Source organism: Rhinoderma darwinii, chromosome 4, assembly GCF_050947455.1.
Source record: "Rhinoderma darwinii isolate aRhiDar2 chromosome 4, aRhiDar2.hap1, whole genome shotgun sequence".
NCBI classification, from domain to species: Eukaryota; Metazoa; Chordata; class Amphibia; order Anura; family Rhinodermatidae; genus Rhinoderma; species Rhinoderma darwinii.
In genome coordinates, this window is record NC_134690.1 from 239,696,149 (window position 1) to 239,722,412 (window position 26,264).

Genomic DNA, 26,264 nt, shown 5'->3' on the forward strand with positions numbered 1-26,264 from the left:
CTGACGAATCAGCATCATCCACTTCTCTTCGTTACCACCCAGCTTCTGGCAGTGCACAGACACACAGCGTGTTCTCGAGAGATCACGCTGTGACGTCACTTCCTGCCCCAGGTCCTGCATCGTGTCGGATGAGCGAGGACACATCGGCACCAGAGGCTGCAGCAGTGGCGGACACAGACTGCAAAAGGCCCCTGTGCAGATAATGTGCCAGGGCCCCCCCGCCCCCCCCCCAATACCGACAAAGTTACCTAAACATATATATGCATATAAAAATAAACCTTACTAATAAAAATTATGAAGGAAGATTTATATTGTACATTTTATTACCAGTTTAGAACACAAGTAACACATTTTTTTCCGGGTTAAATTCTTATCTAAACTAAGTCCCTAAATGTGGGCAAAGAAAATGAAAAACCTATACTCACCTCCTCCGGCTGTATGGCGTTATCTACAGGGGGGACTGTATGGCGCTATCAACAGAGGAGGCTGTATGGCGTTATCTACAGGGGGGACTGTATGGCGCTATCTACAGAGGGGTCTGTATGGCGCTATCTACAGGGGGGTCTGTATGGCGCTATCTACAGGGGGGACTGTATGGCGCTATCTACAGGGGGGACTGTATGGCGCTATCTACAGGGGGGACTGTATGGCGCTATCTACAGGGGGGACTGTATGGCGCTATCTACAGGGGGGACTGTATGGCGCTATCTACAGGGGGGACTGTATGGCGCTATCTACAGGGGGGACTGTATGGCGCTATCTACAGAGGGGGCTGTATGGCGTTATCTACAGGGGGGCTGTATGGCGTTATCTACAGGGGGCTGTATGGTGTTATCTACAGGGGGGACTTTATGGCGTTATCTACAGTGGGGTCTGTATGGCGTTATCTACAGGGGTTCTGTATGGCGTTCCCTACAGGGGGGGTCTGTAGGGAAAGTCATACAGCCCCCCCCTGTAGGGAACGCCATACAGACCCCCCTTTAGGGAACGCCATACAGACCCCCCTGTAGGGAACGCTATACAGCCCCCCCTGTAGGGAACGCTATACAGCCCCCCCTGTAGGGAACGCCTTACAGCCCCCCCCTGTAGGGAACGCTATACAGCCCCCCCCCCTGTAGGGAACGCCATACACCCCCAATCACTCAAAAAAATGCGACCTACAGTGTGAAAAGACAAAAGACATGTATCCCCTATCCACAGGATAGGGGATACATGTGTGATCGCTGGCATTGATAGGGAGAGCGGGGGACCGAAAGTCCCCCGAAGTTCTCCATCACTCACCTCTGACTTCCGGTGTCTGCGCAGCTCAAGTGTGACCGGCGCTCCATTCATTTCTACGGAGCTGCCGACACAGACCCCGGAAGTCCGAGGTTTGTGATGGAGAACTTCAGGGGACTTTCGGTCCCCCGTTCTCCCTATCAATGCCAGCGATCACACACGTATCCCCTATCCTGTGGATAGGGGATACATGTCTTATGTTTAATGGCAGAGCGGGGAGATACTCCCTGCTCTGCCGTAGTGTTCCGTGGCATCGCGCTGTAGCAGCCATAGCGGCAGCTAGCGGAGATTCCGGCCAAGGTGGGGGCCCGTGCCGGCAGGTGACGCGGGCCCCCTCATGCCGCGGCCCCGTAGCAGCCGCTACGGCTGCTATAGCAGTAGTTACGCCCCTGTGTTAGGGGGAGTTCACACTGAGGTTTTTTTCGCGAAAAACGTCAGAAAGTGCCTCCCATTGAAATCCATGAAATTTTTCCTGCGAGCAGTAAAAACCGCATGCGGGAAAAAGAAGCGCAATGCCCTTTCTTCGGGCGTTTCTGTCTCTGACTTCCCATTGACAACAATGGCAGGCAGAAAATGCGTTTTTTGCTGCGTTTCCCTGCCCACGGGCCGATGGCCGAAAAACGCCACAAAAAAACGCAATGAAAAACGCGGGAAGTGTTCTACCGGCAGGTCAAAATATGCCTCAAAATTCCGGAAGGAATTATGAGGCAGATTTTTCTACATAAAAACTTCTCCCTTCTGACATGAACTTTTTAACTTCATCTACCTGTCCTCTGCAGTCTGCACGTCCTCCACTCGTCCTGTGTCTGTCCTCCGCTCATCCTATGAGTTCTCCGGCAGTCCTGACTGTACTGTCCAGCCGCCCGAAGTCTTACGTCGCACCGCCCCCTGTCCTCTCCCCTGCCTGAGCGCTCCTCCTACCACCAGCATCGCCGTCCTGTCCTATTCATCTGTGCCAGATTGGCAGTGCAGTGTAGCGGCTATCACCGGGCCCGGGCACCCGCCCCCTCCCTCCCGATTGGTAGTGCAGTGTGGCGGCTATCACCGGGCCCCCGCCCCCTCCCTCCCCTCATGCCTAGTGTTGTGATGCTACTAGGCATGAGGGGGCCCGTGCCGCCAGGCCTGGTACATAAAATGTAATGTGCCTGTCAGGGCGACACGGGCCCCCCCATGCCGCGGGCCCCGTAGCAGCTGCTACGGCTGCTACTGTGGTAGTTACGCCACTGAACGGGCCCCCTTCCCACGCGGGGCCCTTGTGCAGCTGCACCGGCTGCACATGCGGTATGTCCGCCCCTGGGCTGCAGTTGATTCTGCAGCAGCATCGGCGTTTGCAGGTAAGTCGATGTAGCCTCTGTCGCCTGGTGCCGATGTGTCCTCGCTCGTCCGACACGATGCAGGACCTGGGGCAGGAAGTGAGTGACGTCACAGCGTGATCCCTCGAGAACACGCTGTGTGTCTGCACTGCCAGAAGCTGGGCGTTGTGAAGAGAAGTGGATGATGCTGATTCGTCAGCATCATACACTTCTAGTCACAACGCCCAGCTAGTAAAAGAAGTAAACACACCTAGATGTAACACACATAATACAAGCCCAGATGTACATACACAATACACGCCCAGTTGTACTTTTACTTTAAACACGCCCAGTTGTACTTTAACATTAAACACGCCCAGTTGTACTTTAGAAAGCCTAATTTACATAAATATAAAAATGGTCATAAGTTGGCCAAAAATGCTCGTTTAAAAAACAAAACAAAACGTTACTCTTATCTACATTGCAGCGCCGATCTGCTACAATAGGAGATAGGGGTTGCAAAATCTGGTGACAGAGCCTCTTTAAGGCTTCGTTCACATCTGCATTGTGCATTTCCACTTTTCTGCTCTGTCAAAAAAAAATACAAAAAAAAAAAGGATCCATTAAAAAGACCATAACTAATGCTAAACTGAAACAAACAGATGGCAAAGTGTCCATTTTTTTTTAAAGATCTTGCAAATTAATCAGTACAAAAAAAAGGAAAGTTTTACCTTCTATTGCTTTTTGTCAGGCATCCGTCATTGCATACGTTTTTTTCAATTTGACGGATCAGCTAAAATGGAAGGTCCAATGCAGATGTAAATAAGGGGCTGTTCACATCTGTGTTGCTGGCTCAGTTAGGGGCAGTAAAATGTTATATTTATTTATTGAAATATTTCTTATTCATTTAATGTTATCTGAATAAATGTGTGTGTGATCTATAGCCCCAGTACAGGGACCCCCACAATGACTAGGACCCCAATTTTCAACTTCTCGGACACAGTGGATATTCAATAATCCCTGTTTTAGGTTATTATAACCTATTAGATATGTGTGTGCAATGATAACTGCAGAGTTATGATGCACTTAGTGGACATGAACCCGAGTTCTGTATACCTGGAGGGTGGGCTCCTGGGGTCCCAGTCTGACACATGGCTCTTAGTACACTTACTACAGTTTATGGTCAATTTTATGGGAGAAAACGATATATATGTTTATTTGCCATAAATGAAATAGCGCTGACATATTCCACAGCACTGTACAGAGAATGGCCAAAAACATGTACATGTATATACGTGGATGATATTAGCTGCACATTACAGGCTGCACTTTTACAGTATTTTAGTGTAGTATTTATTATATTACTATAGTATTCTTCGTATTAGTTTAGTATTTATTATATTACTTTAGTATTCTTCGTATTAGTTTAGTATTTATTATATTACTTTAGTATTCTTCGTATTAGTTTAGTATTTATTATATTACTTTAGTATTCTTCGTATTAGTTTAGTATTTATTATATTACTTTAGTATTCTTAGTATTAGTTTAGTATTTATTATATTACTTTAGTATTCTTAGTATTAGTTTAGTATTTATTATATTACTTTAGTATTCTTAGTATTAGTTTAGTATTTATTATATTACTTTAGTATTCTTAGTATTAGTTTTGTATTTATAATATTATTTTAGTATTCTTAGTATTAGTATTTATATTACTTTAGTATTCTTAGTATTAGTATTTATATTACTTTAGTATTCTTAGTATTAGTTTAGTATTTATATTACTTTAGTATTCTTAGTATTAGTTTAGTATTTATAATATTACTTTAGTATTCTTAGTATTAGTTTAGTATTTATATTACTTTAGTATTCTTAGTAATAGTTTAGTATTTCTTCTAGGTCCTCTCCTTAGCTTACACAAATTCAGTCTATGCAGTGAGAGGATTTGACCAGCAGGGGGCAGGCACTAAGTCCACAATAATATGTATGTCTCCCCTCCCCGGGAAAAGCATGGGACTGTGTGTGTCAGTCAGTGTGGGAGTAAAGATCGCACACAGGGCGCACGGTGTGGGGCGTTTGTGTGTTCTTCTCATTTCCATGTGGAGTTCCCCTGAATGGAGAGGCCGGGGAGACAATATCCTGTTCCTATGAGCCTCAGCCTGCTGCTAACTTCTTACTAGATAAAGTGGAGCATACCGGGAGCAATGGCCGGGGTCAGAGGTGCGTGCTGGACACCGCCGGTGACTGGACTGCTGCCCCTGCTGGGACTCTGGCTCACAGCCCCTGCACTGCTGCTGGCGGAGACCCTGGGTGAGTTTCTACCTGTTCTGTGCTGAGGGGTTCCTGTATGGACTGTGTATGCGGCTTTCCCAAGTGCCCTATAATCCATGTATGAGTGCTGGGAAAGCTGGGTGACAAACAATAGGACCACCATTATTGGTACTTCTCTCCCAGATGCAGTTATACTGATGATGGATCACTAAGGATTTGCCATTCAGGGCTTTGGGAAAGCTGTGTGCTGCAATATGGCTATAGCAGACGACCTCCCACTTTTCCTAGAAACAGATCTGGTTAATAAGCCTGGTTTTCATATTTCCAGATCCTTTTCATATTGTCCATGTTTTCCGATTGATCACGTATATGAAAGTTAGCGCTATACATTCTACTTATGACCAGGAACCTTCGCTTGAGTCTTATCAGTGTCCGGTCGCCATAGACATTGATTTTCCATTGTTTTTGATCACCCTATAATAGTGTCAAATGAATGAAGTGTCTCATGTACAAAATGATTCAATGTAAAGTCTCTCGCTGATCTGCCGAGAATCCACACCCAGTGTGTTCAATGGCCCATGGACATTGCGTTTATCATTCGCAATCATTTTTGATCATATTGTGTGAATATGGGCAGATGCAGAGTGCTGAATTATCAATGATGGGGTTAATCTCGATATGAGCACCAGGGATCCTAAATTCCCTCTAGTTAGGATAATATGTCTGGTACTGGCGCTTGTGCTGATAATCCGCGTATCAGTGGTAATCTCTGTCAGGGAAGGAGAACACCAGCGTTTACACCAGTGTTCACATGCACGTTATTTTTTTAAGTCCGGTTTCTGTTGATATTGTTTTGATGGCACTATTCTGTTTGGTAGAAATAACGGAAACCTGATTGACCCACTATAAGGCTGGCTTCACACAAGAAAATCGGGTCCAGTCATCTGAATAGGGTGGTTTCTGCAGCAGGTGCGTGAATTTTGTCAGGTTCCATTTAGATAAATGGAACGAATTTTCAGTCAGAAATTTTTGCAAAAAAAATCTGCCGCATGTGAACCCTCAGTTAACCCGTAATTACGGCTGCAAGTCCCACCCGACCGTTGTTCTGATGGCCCGAACTATCAGCATCATAAACCCATGTCGAGGCGGTGATATGGGTGTAGAAATGTGCTTATTCACGCGAACGCGGGGAATCTCGGACGTGCGTCTGAGTTTCACCCGTACGGGACCCGTTTTCACGGATCTCCATAGACTTGAAATCCGTGAAAAACTGAAGAAAACAGGACATGTTCTATTTTTCAATGGACCCTTCACACAGTCCGTGTGAACGGCCGCATTGAAATACATGCGTCCGTGTGACGGCCATTGTTTTAACGGCCGTCACACGGACGTATTCAACGTTCATGTGAATAAGCCCTAAGGCAAATCTGCGGGTGAGTTGCGGTCCCATTAATTTCTATGGACCCATGCACACGACCATGGTTTCCACGGTCCGTGCGTTGCCCGAGAGCCCGGACGTCCTCAAAATAGTACATGTCTTATTACGGGCGCATTTTGCGGTCCTGGCTCGTTGAAATGAATGTATGCAGCAATGTGAACGGCCCATGACTTGAGGGTGACACTCCGCGGCCGTCCGAGCCGCAAATCACGGGCCCTGCACATCACTACGGTCATGTGCAGGAGGCCTATGGCTGTATTCGGCTCAGTACACACATTGGAAAAAGGGGCTCTCCAGATGGGATTACACCTCGGTTCTTTGGGTATCTACAAATAAAGTTTGTTGAAACCTAGTTTTGTAGACTATAGAAGAAATTGTTTCTGTGAAAGCAGATCATGGGGACCGACTGCTTCTACACGGATATTGTCGTGACGGGGATTCCTTCACCTTGTATATGTGACCGGTCCACATCTACTATCCTGAAAACTAGTGCAAAGGTGGAGTAGTTGTCCATAGCAACCAATCATATTACAGTTCTCTTTTTCAAAGGGCCTCGAAAAAAATGAAAGCTGGAATTTGATTGGATGCTATGGACATCTTTTCCTTTGCATTACTTGTGAGATCTCTATAGTTTCTCAATAAAGAAGTATAGTGAATTGATGTGATGGAAGCGTTTCTTATCACGGAATCGTGCAGCTCACATAGCACAATATATACTTGTGTGTAGTTCACATGACGGACACATATGACATTCATGTATAGTGTTACGTGGATGTGTTGGTTTCATTGATACGTTACTAATTCTAGAGTCATATTTATGTTTTAAATCTTTTGTTAGTCACTGTCTGAAATACTCTGCAGACTGGTTTTCTGACTGAGCTACTTATCGCTTGTTTCCACGCACACGTAATGTGAATTCTGTTATGAAACACATAATGATCGTGAGAAAATATTTCTAGTAGAGAAGGCAGAAGGTCAGCTAGAAAGATTATTAAACTGGTCCCCAGTCTTTACAATTACACATTTTCTTATTGGAAATATTCTTATATGAAATCTTGTATTTTCCTACTTTTTAGCGTACTGGTCCACAGGCCGGAGACTATGGGGCACATTTATGAAGTATCACACTGGCGCCATTTTTCTGTATGCGAAAATCAACGGAGATCAGATATAGGGTTTACACATGACGGTTACGCTGCGTAAAGGTACACAGCATATCCGCCCTGGCGGTCGCAGGGAATTCCGTCTGAAAAACCGTACCAAATTGTGGTTCAGTTTTTCGGCCAGAATGTCCGCTGCGGAAAACTGCCTTTAAAATAAAAAATGTTTCACACTTGCCAATAGCCATGGTAATGCGTCCCTCTGCTGTCCTGCAGCCTGGCCTCCTGGGATAACGTCACATAAGATGAAACGTCATCCCAGGAGGCTGGCCTGGATGAAGAAGCACAGAATTCTGGGTAAGTATCAGACTTTTTTTTTCTGAATTGCGATTTTTGCGGCGGAATCGCAGCTTTTCTGCCACAAAAATCGCAACATCTGCTATTTATTGTGGGTTTTACCTCCCGATTGAATTCAATGGGGAAAACCTGCAACAAAAAAGCAGAGATTAGTCAAATACAATTGACCTGCTGCGGATTTAAAAAACGCACCACGGGTCAATTTCTGAGCATTTTCCTGCTTATCATTTACGCAGCGCGTGGATAAGATTTGTTGAAATAAGACGAAAGTTAAGTGAAGTGGATGATTTTGATCATAATGGACGTTCGTCACTTAAAATGATAACCTAACCACTCTAAAAATCAGATGGGTTTGTGGGAAATTTTCATCCGATTTATTGGAAGAAGTTGAATGTATGTGGGATATTCGGGCAATTGAAAATGATCGTCCGGCAATGTGAACCCACAGAGATAGAGGTGGGATTAACTGGGCAAACGTTATAAATCAACGTCCTTTTTATTACATCACTTATGAGTAAACATCAGACTTTATTTTTCTTGTCGTCGGACGCATGAGCACATTGTACAAATGTTACAGCCAATATCATCTAAAATGTGTATAGACAAGTCGGCCTAATGAATAACTATTGTCCGAATATCACCCTACTTCTATCTAATATGTATGGGCACCTTGAGAGCCCCAGTGTATCCTATTCCTTCCATGACCATTGGATAGTGTAACGGAGGCCCCTTCCTAGTTTGTGATTATACAATACTCATTACTATAGGTTCTTGTATCTTCATTGTGTTTTCCAACCAGAAGGAAGCAGTGTGCGCTATTTATGGATTAAGAAAACAGAATACTTCACAAGTGTCTTGGTTTCCTGTTTCTAAATACATTCAAGGGGACCTGTGGTTGTGAGATTTTAGCTGGATCTACGAAATATGCCAGAATGTAAAATTGTATGACATGAGTATTTAGAAAATGTCACTGTATAGGAGATGCACTCATATGGCCCGGAAACCTCTTGTAATGGATGACTGTATAACTCCGAGGTATATGTAAGTACAGTAATGCACCTCTATAGCAGCCCTTTTATAATCCTGTAAAATGGCCCTGTGTATAAGGGCTCATTCAGACAGGTGTAATACTTGTCTGTGTGCTGTCCGTTGAAATAACTCGCAGCACGCGGACCCATTCATTTCAATGGGGCTATTCAGACATGCGTGAGTTGGCACCTTTTTGCGCACCTAGTCGTCCATTGAAATCTATTGGTGAGTGAAAACCATGGACAGCACACAGTGTTTCACACCTGTTAGAAAAGGAATAATACAAAATTTGCCCCGGAAAGCCGAAAATGTATCAATATTTTACAACATTGACTATGCATGTGTGTTGTCTGGGCATGTCAAGGGTCCATGTATTGAAATGTGCCATGGTTATCCTACCTTACTTCATCACACCACACTGAGCAAAGGAAAAGCTGAGGCCTCGTTCACATCTGCGTCTGTATTTCCGATGTTCTACTCTGAGGAGCAGAACAACGTAGATACTGGAATATCATTTCCGATATTTTCGTTCGGATCTTTGACGGAGGCGCCTAACAGAGTTGTGAACTGGGCCGGTAAAAACATGACCAGTCTATCTTTCTTTTCTATGAAGTATACAGACAGATGCTTTCTTACTAGTATGAACATGTTGTACACCGTCTGTGGAAAATGATATTTTATTATAGTTAATAGGTGCTTTTCTTTATCCGTCACTTTGTAAATGAAATATATTCTCCATTCATTGTGCTTAATGACCGATGACCCCATCTAATAAGAAAGCGAGCATCTGTTGATAGGGATTCTCTCCCTTTATCATCATTGTTGGGAATGCATATGCGGTGGGGCTTATGTGCAGACAATATTTTATCTGTTTGTCCTGCTTTCAGCACAAATTGCCAGGGGAATTCTTTGTTACCACTGATCACTGTGTAAGATAACATCCCACTCCGCGTGGTCACAGCGCAGCGTCTGCTAAACCGTGTCCATAGGATTTCCTGCTTATTCTCTTTGAAACTTTCCAATATAGTTGCAGAACAAAGAGTTCACTTTGCACATGACATCATTTACTAGACTGTTGTACTATCCTGCATTATTCAAATAGTGCTGCCATGTACCCATAGCGGGTTTTCACAATTAGGATTATACAGAGAATTATAGCACCTTGTGGAATGAGGACTGTAGCGCAGTCGCCACAGACGTTGGGGGGACTTTCTAAGCAAAATGTGCCAGAATTCAGTAGGAAAATGGGTCAAAAAGTGGAGTTCATGCATGTAGCAAATTTATTATGTGTGTTAGACATTTAGGACCTTCCTTGGTAGTCTGCCTAGAAAATGAGGCATGGCTCGGAGTGGTAAAATGCGCCAAATGAATTAGCGACATTTGGCAAAAAAATATTGGTATAAAGTACGCCATCCATGAGGTGGCATAGGGAAGGAAAAAATGGCTAACTTGTATCTGTTTTGCTGTGAATTTTATCCATTGCAAAAGCCACTGATTATTCTGTAAATTTTAGGCCATCTCCCTAGTGAGAACAGGACCTTCAGGGTCCAAATTTTCAGGCTTCCGTTGACTTTTGTGGTTGGGAAAACTTTTTTTACGTATGGCATCCGTTGGAGCATGCATTCGCGAACTTTCCCATGTAGATCTCGAATGACTCCATGCACACGTCCGTAGTTTTTAGCCACAATTACGGATCTGTAATTTCGGATATATTACTGACACATTAATTTCTCTCGGCCATGGACACCTTCCCGTATATTTACAGGCCTGTGTCCGGGCCGTAGAAATGAGCCGCAAAAAATATTCCTGTTTTTCGCATTTATGGACTATCACTATCTGGAAATGAGTAGAACACTTACTGCATAGACAGGCCGCCGTTTACTGACCGAAAATACTGCACGGTCGTGTGCATGAGGCCTAATAAATTTTTCACACTCTACACTCCTGTTCACATTTGACCACACACGCTGAGGATCATTCTGGTAGTGTCCTGTTTGACACGCAGGTTGTCTTCAGGAACGTCATTTTCTAGTGATCCCTGCCGTTCATCAGTGACCGTGTTTTGCAAGCAAACAGAAAAAATATGACTTGTCAGTGTTCAATAAGTTATTTGGAAAGAACCAACAATCAATATTTTTTATAACACTTGTAGTATATAATAAACAGTGATGCAATAGTGAAAATAAAAACATTGTGATTATATGCTCTCCTATACTAACGGGAATCTGGGGGATATTCCGGGTAATAAGAGTACAATGGGCGCTGTGCCACTAGTTATAGGAATAACACTGATCCAGGACAGCCAGTCCAAATCATTGCCCATAATATGATACTGCTGGGAACAGGGTTGTGGGCGCTTCCACTTATAAGTTCAGTGTATGGAAAATGTTCCTTTATTCCGGGGCGGATATTGTGGCTATAGGAAGTGTCCAACCTACCGCTGACTGACCAGGGTGAACATGATCCTTCTCACCATGGGCACACCGAGAACAGCTTGTATTGTGGCGCTTGTCATTTCCACCTAGGTTTGCTTGGTATTGTTATGTTCTGGAGAGGCACCAGCTGGCACACTTGGTGCTGACTTCAGCAACTTCTGGGATTTGACTGGCATTCAGGTTCAAACAAATCACAACATGCTCCACTGCTTTTCAGTTGACCTTGTATCTCATGTAAATTGTCAATGTCTGGTCTGTGGATCTTTTAGGAAAGTCTCTATTACAGTTCACAGCTGAGTGTGAGTCAGGTTTACTTTTTGGCTATGTTCACACGCACAAGTAAAAGCTGCAGAAAATTACGGAGCTGTTTTCAAGGGGAAACGGTCTCTGATTTTCAGCCGTTTATGAAGCAGGAAAACTTTTTGGAGGCTTTTTTTTTTTTTTATGTTTCTGGAGCTGCTCTAACCCTATGTACAACCGCTCCAAAGACGGCTCAAGAAGTGACATGCCCCTTTTTACACTGCGTTTTTTTTACGCACTGTTTTTTTTAAAAGTGTAAAAAATGCCGTTTGAACTACCACCGTTTTTCCCGTTGATTAGTGCGAAGGTGTTTGTTGGCATTTCAGTACTTCTTTTTTTTGGGGCGTTTACGCCCTGAAATATGCCTGAAAACACTGCATGTGAACATACCCTTAGGGTATGTTCACACACAGTGTTTTCAGGTGTATTTCTGAGCATAAACTCCTTGAAATATGCCTGGAAAAACACTAGCAAAACGCCTACAAACCGTTTCCCATTCATTTCAATAAGAAATACACTGTGCTGTTCATATGAGGTGTATTTTTACGCTGCTGAATTTTAAAAAAATGCATTGCACTTCTTGAGGCATTTTTGGAGCCGATTTTTCATTGACACTATGAAAAAACGCCTCAGAAGAAGCTTCAAATGAAGAAAACGTAATTTTCAGCTTAAAAAAAACGCCTTGAAATCGGAGGCACGTTTTTGCACGTGTGAACATACCCCTAGGCAGATTTTGGGACGAGGTATTGATCCGGATTGTGTAGACACACAAGCCAAAAATTAACTCACTAAAAAATAATTCTATAAAAATAAGAAAAAACATTAGCAATCCATTATATACGGTGCTATTATCGTATTGTACTATTGGGAGGAATGCAAAGTCTATCACATTCTTTAGGGAAGTCAAAATATAAAAAATTTATTTTTCAATAAAAGGGGATTAATCAAAAATATTTATCTTCAGTTCTTATTGAGACTAACGGCAGTCCAAGGACACTTTTTAACGCACAATTGTCTGTGGTGAATACGTTTTTGACAAGTTTTTTGACGTGGAAACCGCGCCGCAAAACTTGTCAAAAACGGCCCGAAAATGCCTCCCATTGTTTTCAATGGGAGGCGGAGGCGTCTTTTTCCCGCGAGCAGTAAAACCGGCTCGCGGTAGAAAGAAGGGACATGCCCTATCTTCAGGCATTTAAGTCTCTGACCTCCCATTGACATCAATGGGAGGCAGAGAAAGCGTATTTTGCAGAGTTTTATGCCAGCGGCGCTCAATGGCCGTGGGCGAAAATCAGCGTGCAGGGAGAGGAAAATCTGCCTCAAACTTCCAAACAGAATTTTGAGGCAGAATTTCCGCCTGCAAAAAACTCTGTGTGAACCCAGCCTAAGGCGCCCTCAAATCTGCCTCAAAATTCCTTCAGATTTTGACCTGCTTGCACTTTCTTGCCGTGGTTTTTGCAGAGTTTTTTGGATGCAGCCACTGAGCGCCGTGAAATGCAGCGAATAACGCTTTTACTGCCTCCCCTTGATTTCACTGGTGAATCCGAGGTGGAACCGCGGCAAGAAAGCATGCAGTTTTTTTACTGCGAGCGACTATAAGCTGCCACGGAAAAACGCCTCCACCGCCTATTGAAATGGGAGGTGTTTTAACAGTTTTTTTTGCCGCTGATTCTGACGCGGTTTCCGCCTCAAAAAAACTGTGAACTTCGCCTAAAAGTTTTTTATTTTTTATTTTTTTAAATTCTTTTTATAGCATTATTGCCACACAGTTAGTTGGAGTAAATTTTTCAGGAGAAAACGTTGCTTCAGACGTAAAAGCTCCTCCTCGCATTTTGCGAGGCGTCTTTGACTGCCGATCATTTGAGCTGTTCTTCATTGAATTCAATGAAGAACGGTTCAAATTACGTTGCAAAGAAGTGTCCTGCATTTCTTCGACGAGGCAGACATTTTACGCGTCGTCGTTTGACAGCTGTCAAACGACGGCGCGTAAATGACAGGTCGTCGGCACAGTACGTCGGCAAACCCATCCTGACCAAAAGAAAAATAGTGCACGCTGCAGCTGCATGGGATGAAACGCCAGGAAGTCGGAGGGACGCATCGCCATGGTAAGTATCCATTTATGTAATTTTTTTCTGTGCAGTTTTCCACAGTGGACATTCTGGCTAAAAAACTGCACCACAATTTGATGCGTTTTTTCAGCTAGAATTCCCTGTGGCGCACAGGGTGGATACGCTATGTGCTTTTATGCAGTGTATCCGTCTTGTGTGAATATAGCCTAATTGTGTTTTTTTTAACCATTTCATGACTATATGGCTATAGCTATTTGACTCATTTTTACATTTAGTTTTTTTTAAACACTAGATTTGTTGTATTTTTTTTATTTACGGTTGCGTTTGTTTTTTACTACAACTTCACTGAAAAACACATCAAATCGCTATAAAAACACATGCGGTTTTAACCGCAACATCTGAATGGACCACTACATTTTGGGATTTTAGAGCTGCACGCTTTGGTAGTGAGATAAATAATGTGTGTGGTTCTAGTCTAATGTATTCCTATAGACAGCGACTTATCGCACACTACAAAACAAAGGTCTAGCCGGCTGGATTCACACAAGATTGAAATGTGACGGATTTTCCGCAGTATTTCTGCAGCAAAATCTGCCTGTGTTACGTGTAGATTTTCTTGCGGATTTCACCCCTTCTACATTGAAATTTACACTGCGTTCCGTAAACATCCAGAGCAAAATGAGAATGCTGCAGATTTGAAAATCCACAGCATGCTCAGATTTCCGACAGGAAAATGTACTGCAGCACGTGGATGAAATTTTTTTCAAATCTCTTCTGCGTAGAAATTCTGCAATATTTTTACGCACCTTATCCGCCCTGTGTGAACATAGCCCAAAGATGGTTTTACACTGGCAGACGTCGCCCGTGTTTACCACTTTTAAAATGAGCGCTGATCAACAATACAGCTTGTCGATCGGCACTCGTTGCTCCCTTTTAAACAGATCAATGATCATTTAGTATGGGGACGGACTATCGTTACTACGATCGTTCGGCTCCATGCATCATGTCCGCAGCACATCTCCCTGTTTTCACGTGGAGATGTGCTGCCGACCAATTTTTTTTGGACCGCATAAAAGATGCGATCAGCCGATGAACAAGCGCTTCTCCGGGCTGATCTTTGCTCTGCTTACACAGGGGAATGATCATGAACTAGCATTCCTATAAACGCTAGTTTGCCCGATCATTGGCCCGTGTATTGTTGACAATGTTGAAAGATAAGTATCAGTGGCTCCGTGCTCCAATATTTACTAACTGGGTGAGTGTAAATGGGCGCTTGAAATAACAGGAGACATTATCTCTATTGTTTGACCAGAACACGCAAGTGCTTTTACCAAAGATGTCTGTTTTTTTTTCTGAGTTGACAATTTGTTGTCCTACGATGTAGTGAGTGATTTCAGTAGCCCAGAATTCCCTCGTCTGTGCCACACTTCTACCTGTTCTCTTTTGTACTGTACATTTTTTTTATCTTACTATTCTGATGTCTATATAAAAGCATTAGGCCACAAATAGTCTATCGCATATATATATTTTCCGCCCTTTGCATTGCAATGGGTGAAATAATCTGCATGTCCAGAATCGGCCACAGATAGGGCATGATGCAAATTTGAAAATACTCGGCATGCCCTCAAATCAAGAAACATTCTGGGCAAAACTGATTTTATACCTATGTTAGGGTGCAGCTATCTAATGTGTATGGCCAGGCTTTTAGCATGAAGTTGCTTTAAGGGTTATGTACACCTTTCTAAAAGGATTTAAAAAAAAATGTAATCAATGTTTTCTGATCTTTAAAAACGTTTAAATTTGACTTTTATTTTTTTTTTAGACTTTTTTTTCCCTTTTTTTTCCCTTTTTTTTTAAGATAGTCTCAGCAGATTCCGTCAGTTTAGCAGAACTGAAAGTTTGGCTGAAAGCTGGTCCTGCGTGTCTGACTTTCATAACTTAGATGTAAGGGTATGTTCACACGGCCTATTTTCGGCCGTTTTTCGGGCTGTAAACACCTGAATAACGGCCGAAAAATCAGAAGCAGAACGCCTCCAAACATCTACCCATTGATTTCAATGGGAAAAACGGCGTTCTGTTCCGATGGGCCGTTTTTTTACGCGGCCATTTTTCAAAACGGCAGCGTAAAAAGACGGCCACGAAAAAGTGCAGGTCACTTCTTGGGGCGTTTTTGGAGCAGTTTTTCATTGTATCTATAGAAAACAGCTCCAAAAATGGACGTGAAAAACGCGAGTGGCTTAAATAATGGCTGACAATCAGGAGCTGTTTTCCCTTGAAAACCGCTCCGTATTTTCAGAAGTTTTTGAGTTTGCGTGTGAACGTACCCTGATTGTTATTAGCTGGATCCTGTGAACAGGACCTGCTCTCTGAACTGACGGAATCTGCTGAGACAGAACTATACAGCTTCTATGTAATCGGGATACAAAGAAGCTGGATCTTACAAAGTAAAAAACAAAATTAATAGAAGTCAATTTAAAAGTTGGGAAAAATCACATAAAATATTGACTTATGAAAAAAATTCCTTTCGAAGTTGTACATAACCTTTGAGTAGTAAGAAATCTACAAAAATACTGTGATATATTTAACTTCAAGAGGCTCTGTCACCAGATTCTAAGTGCCCTATGTCCTACATAATCTGATCAGCGCTGTAAGGCCCCATGCACACGACCGTAAAAAACCTCCGTTTTTGCGGACTGCAATTGCGGTCCGCAAAAACAGACCCATTCACTTTCATTGAACGCGGACACCTTTCCGTAGCACTACGGAAGGGTGTCCGTGCCGTGGAAATGTTCCGGGAATTCTGGAACATGTCCGTTCTTTTGCATTTTGCGGCCCGTGCTCCCATACTTTGTATGGGAGCACGGCCCGAAAATGCGGCTGTCAGTTGGCGGCCGGCCATGCCTGTAATCGTGGGCCGTGATTGCGGGAACGGTTGTGTGCATGGAGCCTACTGCCGATAACAACAGTGTTTTGTTTTTTTGAAAAACGATCATTTTTGACCAAGTTATGAGCAATTTTAGATTTATGCTAATGAGTTTTCTTAATGACCAACTGGGCGTGTTTTTACTTTTGACCAAGTGGGCGTTGTACAGAGAAGTGTATGACGCTGACCAATCAGCGTCATACACTTCTCATTGTTCCAGCTCAGCATGATCCACAGCACAGTGTGATTGTGCAGTGAATGAAGCTGGGCTGGAACAATGAGAAGTGTATGACGCTGATTGGGCGTTGTGAATAGAAGTGTATGACGCTGACAAATCCGCATCATACACTTCTCATCGTTCCCACCCAGCTTCTTTCACAGCAGACACAGCGTGACGTCACCCACAGGTCCTTCAAACTGGTCGTCGGACAAAGAAGATACATTGGCTCCAGGCATCCAAAAGGTTAATATGCTCGTCTCCAGGGAGTTTGCTATGCTTACCTGCACATAGTGATGCTGCTGAAAATTCAACTGTACTCTGACACTTGGAGCGGATGTGTCTTCTGTCTTCCGACGCCAAGGTTGAAGGACCTGTGGGTGACGTCACGCTGTGTCTGTAGTGAAAGAAGCTGGCTGGGAATGATGACGTCACCCACAGGTCCTTCAACCTTGGCGTCGGAAGAGAGAAGACACATCAGCACCAGGCATCAGAGAGTACAGTGCAGGGTATGTGCAGGTAAGCATAGCAAACTCCCTAGAGACGAGCATATTAACCTTTTGGACGCCTGGAGCCAATGTATCTTCTTTGTCCGACGACAAGGTTGAAGGACCTGTGGGTGACGTCACGCTGTATTTCTAAAGTGAAAGAAGCTGGGTGGGAACGATGAGAAGTGTATGATACTGATTCATCAGCGTCATACACTTCTATTCACAACGCCCAGTTGGTAAAAACACAATACACGCCCAGTTGGTAAAAACACAATACACGCCCAGTTGGTAAAAACACAATACACGCCCAGTTGGTAAAATGAGAAAACACGCCCAGTTGACCATTGAAAAGCTCATTTGCATAAATATAAAATGGCTCATAACTTGGGCAAAAATGATCGTTTTAAAAACAAACAAACAACTTTGCTGTTATCTACATTGCAGCGCCGATCACATTCAATAGGAAATAGGGATTTGATAATCTGGTGACAGAGCCTCTTTAAATATTGCATGTCATTTCTATCTATCTGTTTTCAGTTGTATACAAATCATAACATTACCACAGCTGCGTGCTAGTAAAGGCCCTTTTACACAAGCAAATTATCGGGCAAACTATCGTTCATAGAACGCTCGTTGCCGATAACTTCCCTGTGTTAACAATGCAGCGATCAGCAGATGAATGCGCAAACGCACGATCATCTGCTGATCGTATTGTTTAAAAAAAGTTAAATATCATTGTCGGCAGCACATCTCCCTGTGTAAACAGCAAGACGCGCTGCCGACATGATGATAAAGTATGGGGACAAGCGATGGCAGTAACAAGCGTTTGTCCCCACCCATAGCTCCGTGTGACAGGAGCAAAAGAGCGCCTATCAGCGAGCTCATGTAATAAGAGGACCTTTACACAGCCTGTCCTCGGCCGTGTAAACGAGCACTGATCAAAGAGACAGCTTGTTGATCGGCGCGAAGTTGCTCCTTTTACAAGGAGCTAGTATGGGGACAAGCGCTCGTTACTCCAATCGCTCGTCCCCATACGTTGTCATGTCGGTAGCGCGTCTCCCTGTTTAGACATGGAGATGTGCTGCCGACAACGAAATTTAACTTTTTTATAATACGATCAGCAGATGATCGAGCGTTTGCCCGATAATTGGCCCGTGTAAAAAGGAAGGGTCCCGAGCACACACAAGGGCCTGTCAGTTTGGCCTGCAGCAATCGTTCCTGTTAAACTATGGTGGAGATAATTAGATTGTAAGTAAATGCTGAGCCCCAGAGAGGCAGGAACATCTGCAGGTGGTGGGAGGCATTCATGGCTTGTCTTCTTTTATATTATAATCCAAAAAGGATTTCCTGAGGTTTTTTGTGTGTAGGCGTCAGCCACAAGAATGTGTTTACTACTGCTCATTTCTAAGATGATTAACCCATCGATAAGCTATACGGTGTATGCAGTAATCTCTCACAAAGAAATTCCAGCCTTCAATTGAAAAAAAAGTCCCCCGTCATGAAGAAGACCGCTTCAGCAGTTCATTCTACGGGTCATTATAGTACTCTAATAATCTCTGTTTTTGCAAACATCCATTGTGTGAACTGTGTAGCATACATTGCTGTCAAGGAAATCACCTGCCTCTTCAGTCACAGAAATAGACTTTGCTGGGTTAGGCCTAGTTCACACTGCGTCTCTGGATGCTTTTTACTTTTTTTTTTTTTGCCTGCGGCCAATGAATCTAATGCAAAATCCGCTGCAAAAACTGCTAAACAATTTAGTTTTTTCTGCCTCCCATTGATTTCAATAGAAGGTGAAAGGTGGAAACCGCTAAGAGAAGGGGCGATTTGGGCCATTTTTTTTTGTGCTGATTCCGTCAGTACAAAAAAACTGTGTGAGCTGACCCTTATATTGTATGGTTTTGAGGGGAATTCCTAAAGAGTGACTGCTGAACAATGAGATCATAATAGGTAGGTAGCCTTCAACTTGGTAAATGTAGACATTATTTACTAGTGCGTAAAATTGCCCATGACTGTCTCCCAAATAAAGGAAGCCTTCATGCCCAAACGTAACATCTGGCTACAAAATTGGACGTGATCTGAATTGTTCAACATCATCAGTTTTGCCCCAAAATGATGATGTTGGTGCTGTTACAATATCGAATTGATTGCGACTTATGTTTAGTTTGTGATTTTATGTCATTAGGTTTCCATTCTGCATATGATGAGGATCTCTATTGTTTAAAGGGATTGTCCACTTTGGACAATCCCTACTTGTCAGAAAGGTCCCTTGACAATAAGCTGTTCACAAGATGTCCCCCTTCTGCGATCCCCAGTGATCAGTTGTTATCTGTGGGCAAACCTGGCACTGAGGCTGGGTTCGCATTGTGCGTTTTTCAAAGGCAGCCAAAAGAAAGGCATTATAAAAAATAAAAAAAAACGCATTTGTTTTTTTTAAATAAAAAAAACAGGCCTGTGTTTTTAAATGTATCAGCTGCAAGGTTGCATTTTTGCCGTGTTTTTTTTTTTTTTGTAAAACAATGGCCACGCGGCAAAACCACACCATGTGAATCTGCCCTAAATTTTTAATTTAATGGTCATATGCTTACAGATGAAAAACTTTGTAACAAATACATGCGTTTCTTTTGGCAGCTTTAACACAAGTGCGCAATATGAACCCAGCGGAAGTGTTGACTTTCCGAGCAGCGCCACCACAGGGGACATTTTGCATTGCACAGTTACCATTTAAATAAATGGGTCGTCTGTGTAAGACAGGACAGGACAGGACAGGTCCTCCAGAGGGGGAGGCCATCTTTGTAACTGCTCTCCACCCTGACCAAGAGATGAGGATTCTGAACAGAGGAACCCTCTACTAAGTCAGAATTCCCTAACAGGGTTGATCAAAAATTCACTCTAGTGCAGTGTTTAGGTATGTTTTATGCCAGATTTAAAATTGTATTGCCTTTGTTTGTTTTTTGCTCCCTGTCTTTCATTATATCTCAGTAGGGTCACAACCCTGTCTGCTGGGACATCAGTGCTTTTCACCACGTCAACCTCAACTGTTTTCACACAGAGACCCCCCAACAGGGACTTGGTTATGTGAAAAGCATGAAACTTTAGTTAACTTTTTTTTAACTTTTATTTTTAGTCCCACTGGGGGACTTTACTGTGCAGACTTCTGATCACTATTATAATTTATAAAGGTAATAAACGTTAGATTCAGGTTAGCCTACTCTATATTACCCTTTTGCTAGTTTGATACAGACATTTGTGGTGAGAGACTCCCTTTTAAGTTGGTTCAATATGGGAATTACATGCATTATGTATACTTGTAGCTTTGTTTTGTAGGCCATATAGTAATTAGTTGGACCCCTCTACATTTTCAGCTGGTCATTGTCTGTTGCATAGTAGCCTTTCTATGAAGTCCGTAGATGACCGGACTCCATAAATTCTGATTGCATTATTCCTATAATGATAGAATTAGTATAGGGTGTGGGGGCTATTTGTGGCCAAAAATACTGTAGCCCCAGCCAAGCTGTATGGGTTCATCAATAATCTTGGCCATAAACTCTGTAGTTTGAATATTATTCTAACTCCTCTAGCAGAGCTGTGGGGATCTAGACACTGTACAAGGATATATATAATGGAGTGTGAGTCACTTGGGTCAGCTGGAGGAGAAAACAAGCAATAATATGTGAGCCAAAAGAAGGCAGGAGGTTTGTGTTTTGGCTGAGTATGTTTTAGCAGTTCTCCACTAACTCGCACTGTGAATATGAATGTTCGAAAAATAATGGTCAAATTCAACATAGCCAAATCATATTATCCCTAGGAGTGGACACGTAAAGGTTTTTTACAATTTCAACAAATTAATGTTTTTTGTATAATAAAGTTATCCAATTTTCCAATATACTGTCTATTAATTACGGGTTTCAAGATCTCTGCTTTGTTAAGTAGGAACATTCATTTTTTACTTCCGCAGGATAAACTTCTGTCATGGTCATGTGATGGACACACAGGTGTGCGGTTCGTTACAGTATGTGTATCAGTGTCTCCTAATGATCCCAGCACCTGTGTGTCCATCATGTGGCCATGGACAGCATTGTATCCACTGGAAGTAAACAATGAATTATCCTACTCCTTAACAGCAAGAAGAGATCTTGAAAACTGTGAGGAATTCATACAGAAAGTATATTGGAAAATTGTATAACTTTTTATTATACAAAAAAATATTAATTTACTAAAGCCGGACCACCCATTTCTTTTATTTATTTATTTTTGGATCTGGTAGATTAAGTTGAAAACAATGTGAGTCGGGATCTTCCATTAGCTGAGGTCCCTCCCTACACGCTGACATTGGGTAGCCGAATGTGTGCATCCCAGTTGGGCCATCAATTCAGCTGCATTACATATTAAAGTAGCACTCCCGTAGAGTGGCCATTCCACGGACTACTGGTATGTGACTAGGTTAATGTTTACCCACTTGAATTGTGTAAAAGTATGTTTCAATCAACTCTTACACCGGTCACCATCTAGGTTACGCTCCTTGTGCCTATGTCATCATCACTATTCTTAAAGGATGTTTCTTTCTATGTACACAAAGTATGCAGCAATAACAAAAATGTAAGTTAAAGATGTAGAACAACAGAAGACTAGATAAAAGGTTGGGCTGGGAGGGGAAGAAGATTGAATGAAATGAGGAAGTTCTCAGTATTACATTCATAGAATAGCTTCACAGGGACTCTTTCCACACCTTTCTCAAACAGATAACATGGTGAGAATACTTGTACTTACTGGACTATTCAGTGAGCGTGCTGTATAAACCACAGCACAGGTGGCGGAACTGGATGGATGTTTTCACATGTTCGCTCACTTTCACACGGCAGTATTTAGGTCCGTTTTATGCTTCAGTCTTTGTAAGCCAGAACCAGGAGCCGGTCCAAAACACAGAAGAGGTACAAATGTTTCCATTATACTTTTTCGCTGTGAAGGTTCCACTCCTGGTTTTGGCTTAGGCCCCATGCACACGACCGTGCCCGTAATCACGGCCCGCAATTGTGGGCACTGCCGCCTGCTGACTTCTGCCCGCATTTTTGGGCCATGCTCCCATACAAAGTATGGCACAGTTCTACGGCATGGACACCCATCCATAACTATACGGAAAGGTGTCCGTGGCCAATAAAACTGAATGGGTCCATAAAACCGTGGACCGTATTACGGTCCGCGGTTTTACGGTAGTGTGCATGGGGCCTTACAAATACTGATGCAAAATACTGACTAAAGTCGCAGGTGTAAAAGTGGCCTACGGTTCTGTTTCCATCTGCATTTGGTGTTTCCGTTGTTCTACTACTTCATATTAGCAGAACAACGAAATACTGGAAACGCCGGATCCGTCTCGTGACAATGGGCACTTGACGTAACCTATTGATTTCAATCGGGTATCTGTCATTTTTCCAGACGAAATAGCACTGCATGCTCTGCTTCTTTTGTCCTGCAAAAATGACAGAACTTGCGACAGAAGCTCCTAACCAAGCCTCTGATGCAAATTCAATGGAGATCAGCAGCACTAGATCAAAAGATATAAGTAGGTGGGTGCACATCTTAAGGACGCGGTCCAATGGCCCCTTGATTGACAAAAAAATGGGAAACCAGACGGCACAAGTAAAAGTGCTCCTTTTATTCCCACATGCAATGTTTCAGCTACATGTGAGCTTTTCTGTAATGTTTGAGAAAAGTTCACACTGAGCTGAAACATCGCATGTGGGAATAAAAGGATTTTAAAAATTCTTGGAGTGGTGTCCGATTTCCCCCCCCCCCTTTTTTTGTTTGTTGTTTTAAAGAGAACCTTTCTCCTGCCTATACATGTGCAGCATGTAATGGGCAGGGCTGCACAAACCCTCGCGAGAGATTAGTCTTGTACTTGTCTGCCGAGAGCTGGTGAGTGAGAGCGTGTGCGCACAGCTCCGAGCTGTATGTGCGCGCACACGCTCTCCTCTCTCCAGCTCTTGCTGTGGCACTGTCCATAGCTGATGGGACAGTGTCACAGCGATGTTACACGCCCCCTTGCCATTACACGCCCCATTGACCGTTCAGGGGGTTATTTAAAGAGACTCTGTCACCACATTATAAGTGGCCTATCTCCTTCATAAGGAGATCGGCGCTATAATGTAGGTGACAGTAATGCTTTTTATTTAGAAAAACAATCTATTTTTACCACATTTTAGGAGCGATTTTTAGCTTTATGCTAATTAGCTTCTTAATGCCCAAGTGGGCGTGTTTTTACTTTAGACCAATTGGGCGTTGTACAGATGAGTGTATGACGCTGACCAATCAGCGCCATGCACTTCTCTCCATTCATTTAGACCGCGCATAGTGACACTGGGTTGTTCATGATGTGCTGTCTTATACTGACATATTAACGTTACTGAAGTGTTTAGACAGTGACTAGACATTCCTTCCAGTCAGGACGGGATGTCTATTCACAATCCCTGCACTTTGTTAACGTATGTTTGGTACTTACAGCAGAGCAAGCGTAATCTCGCGAGATCTCGCTGTAAATGACAAGTTACAGGGAGATTACACTTTGCTCTGCTGTAAGTACCAAACAAACCTTAACGAAGTGCAGGGATTGTGAATAGACATCCAGTGGAATGTCTATTCACTGTCTAAACACTTCAGTATCGATAATGTGTTAGTATAAGACAGCACATAGTGATCTAAAAGGATCCCTATGCGCTGACTAAATGAATGGAGAGGAGTGCATGACGCTGATTGGTCAGCGTCATACACTCCTCTGTACAACGCCCACTTGGTCTAAAGTAAAAATACGCCCACTTGGGCATTAAGCAACTCATTAGCATAAATCTAAAATCGCTAATAAAGTGGTGAAAACAGATTGTTTTTAAAAAAAAGCATTACTGTCACCTTCATTACAGCACCCATCTCCTTATGTAGGAGACAGGGCACTTATAATGTGGTGGCAGAGCCTCTTTAAAGGGGTTTTTCAGCCTGTAAAAATTGATGGCCTATCCTCAGGATAGGCCATCAATAGCTGATGGGTCAGGCTCCAACTCCCAGGACCCCCGTTGATCAGCTTTTTTGAAGGGGGTGCACCGCCCGTACGAGCGCTGCTTGCCCATTTATTTCTACTTGCTCACTGTGAATTGCCGACAGATGTAGCAGCGATTCACAGGTATTGCAGCCTTTTCCCAGTGAAGTGAATTGGAGAAAAGGCTGCAATACTGTGAATCGCCGCCACATCTGTGTCGACGATTCACAGTGAGCAAGTAGAAACGAAGGGGAAGCAGCGCTCGTACGAGTGCTGCGGCCCCTTCAAAACAGCTAATTGGTGGGGGTCCCTGGAGTCGGACCCTGGCCCATCAGCTGTTGATGACCTATCCTAGGGATAAGACATCAATTTTTACTGTCTGGATAACCCCTTTAAAGCATACTACCAACAATATAAAAGTTGAAATATGTGGAAGAAGAGCCGACCATATTCTCTTCCCTGCACTGTCACGCATCCATGTTTGTCATAGGGCGAGGTGAATAAGTGGCTGCAAGAATCCACCGGCCGTGCTTACCTCTGTAAAAATCTAACATGACAAACCTTGTTTCTCCCAACAGCAGACACTAGGGTACATACACATTAGATTGTTGACAGATCCTGTTGACAAGACTATTATCTAATGTTTATGTCCCGTGTAAATTAGCATTGTTTTATAAGGAGGGGGCCCCCACCAACCTTGATCTGTCCTTGGTAGGAATACAAAACAAAAAAAATGTTTACGGACCAAGCCTTTGTGTCAAAGGATTTGTGTACAGATTACTGTACGAGGCCATTTGATGCTAGAAACATCCAAGTGATGACTAATATGCAGTTTATTCCTCTTTATATTTTTGGGCTGATTCCTCAAGGGCGTTTCAACGACAAAATAACTGTGTGTGATAGTGTGTATGTGAAACAAATATATGCACAGTATTGGAAAGGTATAGAGTAATAGTAATAATTGCTTCTAAAGATTATATGAAAATACTGCAAAATGTGGTGAAGCCTCTAATTCTCAGCACTGACCGTTATAAAGTCCCATCCACCCTTCATATCAATTATAGCAGCTAACGGGGTTAATATGTAATAAATATGGTATTTCTGATTATTACATTGTACTGGTTTATTTATACCTCTACTCCAAGTTGTTTACAGCAGCTACCTGTTCACACAGTGTGGCTGCGACCCATGCATTTTCTAGGGCTTTTGCTCTATGCAAGCTTTGAGTTCTACAGTGTCCATAGACTTAAAGGGGGTTTTACACTGGGCGATTATCAGGCAGACATGCGTTCATAGAATGTTAGCGATTACCTCATGGCAGCTGGAGTCTGCCGGGATTGAGCGTGCTTGTAAACCGCAACCCCAAATCCGAAACCACTCTGATCGATTAGCGTCTAAGGCTACTCTGAGGTGTTCGCCAGAACTGACCGCAAAGTGGAATGGACTTTGCCACTCAGAACCCAGGTTGTCTTGGACGAGTATAGCCAGGTACTAGAGGTGCACTGCAGGCAAACTTGAGCTGGAAACCAGACAGCCAGAGGTAACTGGAAGTTCAAAACAGAAGGCAAGTGGAAAACTGGAATAGTAAAAGGTCAAAACTGTCCGGGAGCAGATAATCAAAATTGGTACGCCTAGAGTAAACGGGAGACAAGCTGAGGTCCGTGTACACGAGGTCTAAAATCAGAAGTGCAGGTGATGTCAGAAGCTTGATCAGAAACCAAAGGAGGAAATTCACAAGCAAAGGACAGGTGGAAAAGACAGGCATAAATACAACCCCAAAGCTGACTGGCAAAAGGACAGGGAAAAGAGAGAGGCTCAAGGCAAAGGACGAACCGCCCAGAAGCTAGAGAATTCGTTATAGCGACCTTCAGAGAGCTGGGGTTTTCTTAACTGCAGCGATCAGCAGATGAACGAGCAAACGCTCGTTCAATTGCTGATCGTATCGTTTTAAAAAAGTAAAATATTATCGTTGTCGGCAGTACATCTCTCTGTGTAAACAGGGAGACTCGCTGCCGACATGATGATAATGTATGGGGACGAGC

General features: G+C 43.2%; 1 protein-coding gene across 1 annotated transcript in view; it reads left to right on the forward strand.

The window, feature by feature from the left end:
• Window positions 1–4,601: 4,601 nt before the first annotated feature.
• DCBLD1 (discoidin, CUB and LCCL domain containing 1) overlaps window positions 4,602–26,264 on the forward strand; it is a 61,656-nt gene continuing 39,993 nt past the window's right edge. The window contains exon 1 of the mRNA XM_075864253.1: window positions 4,602–4,881. Coding sequence (XP_075720368.1) covers window positions 4,776–4,881 — 106 coding nt within the window. The 5' untranslated portion in view covers window positions 4,602–4,775. The remainder of the gene's footprint in view (window positions 4,882–26,264) is intronic.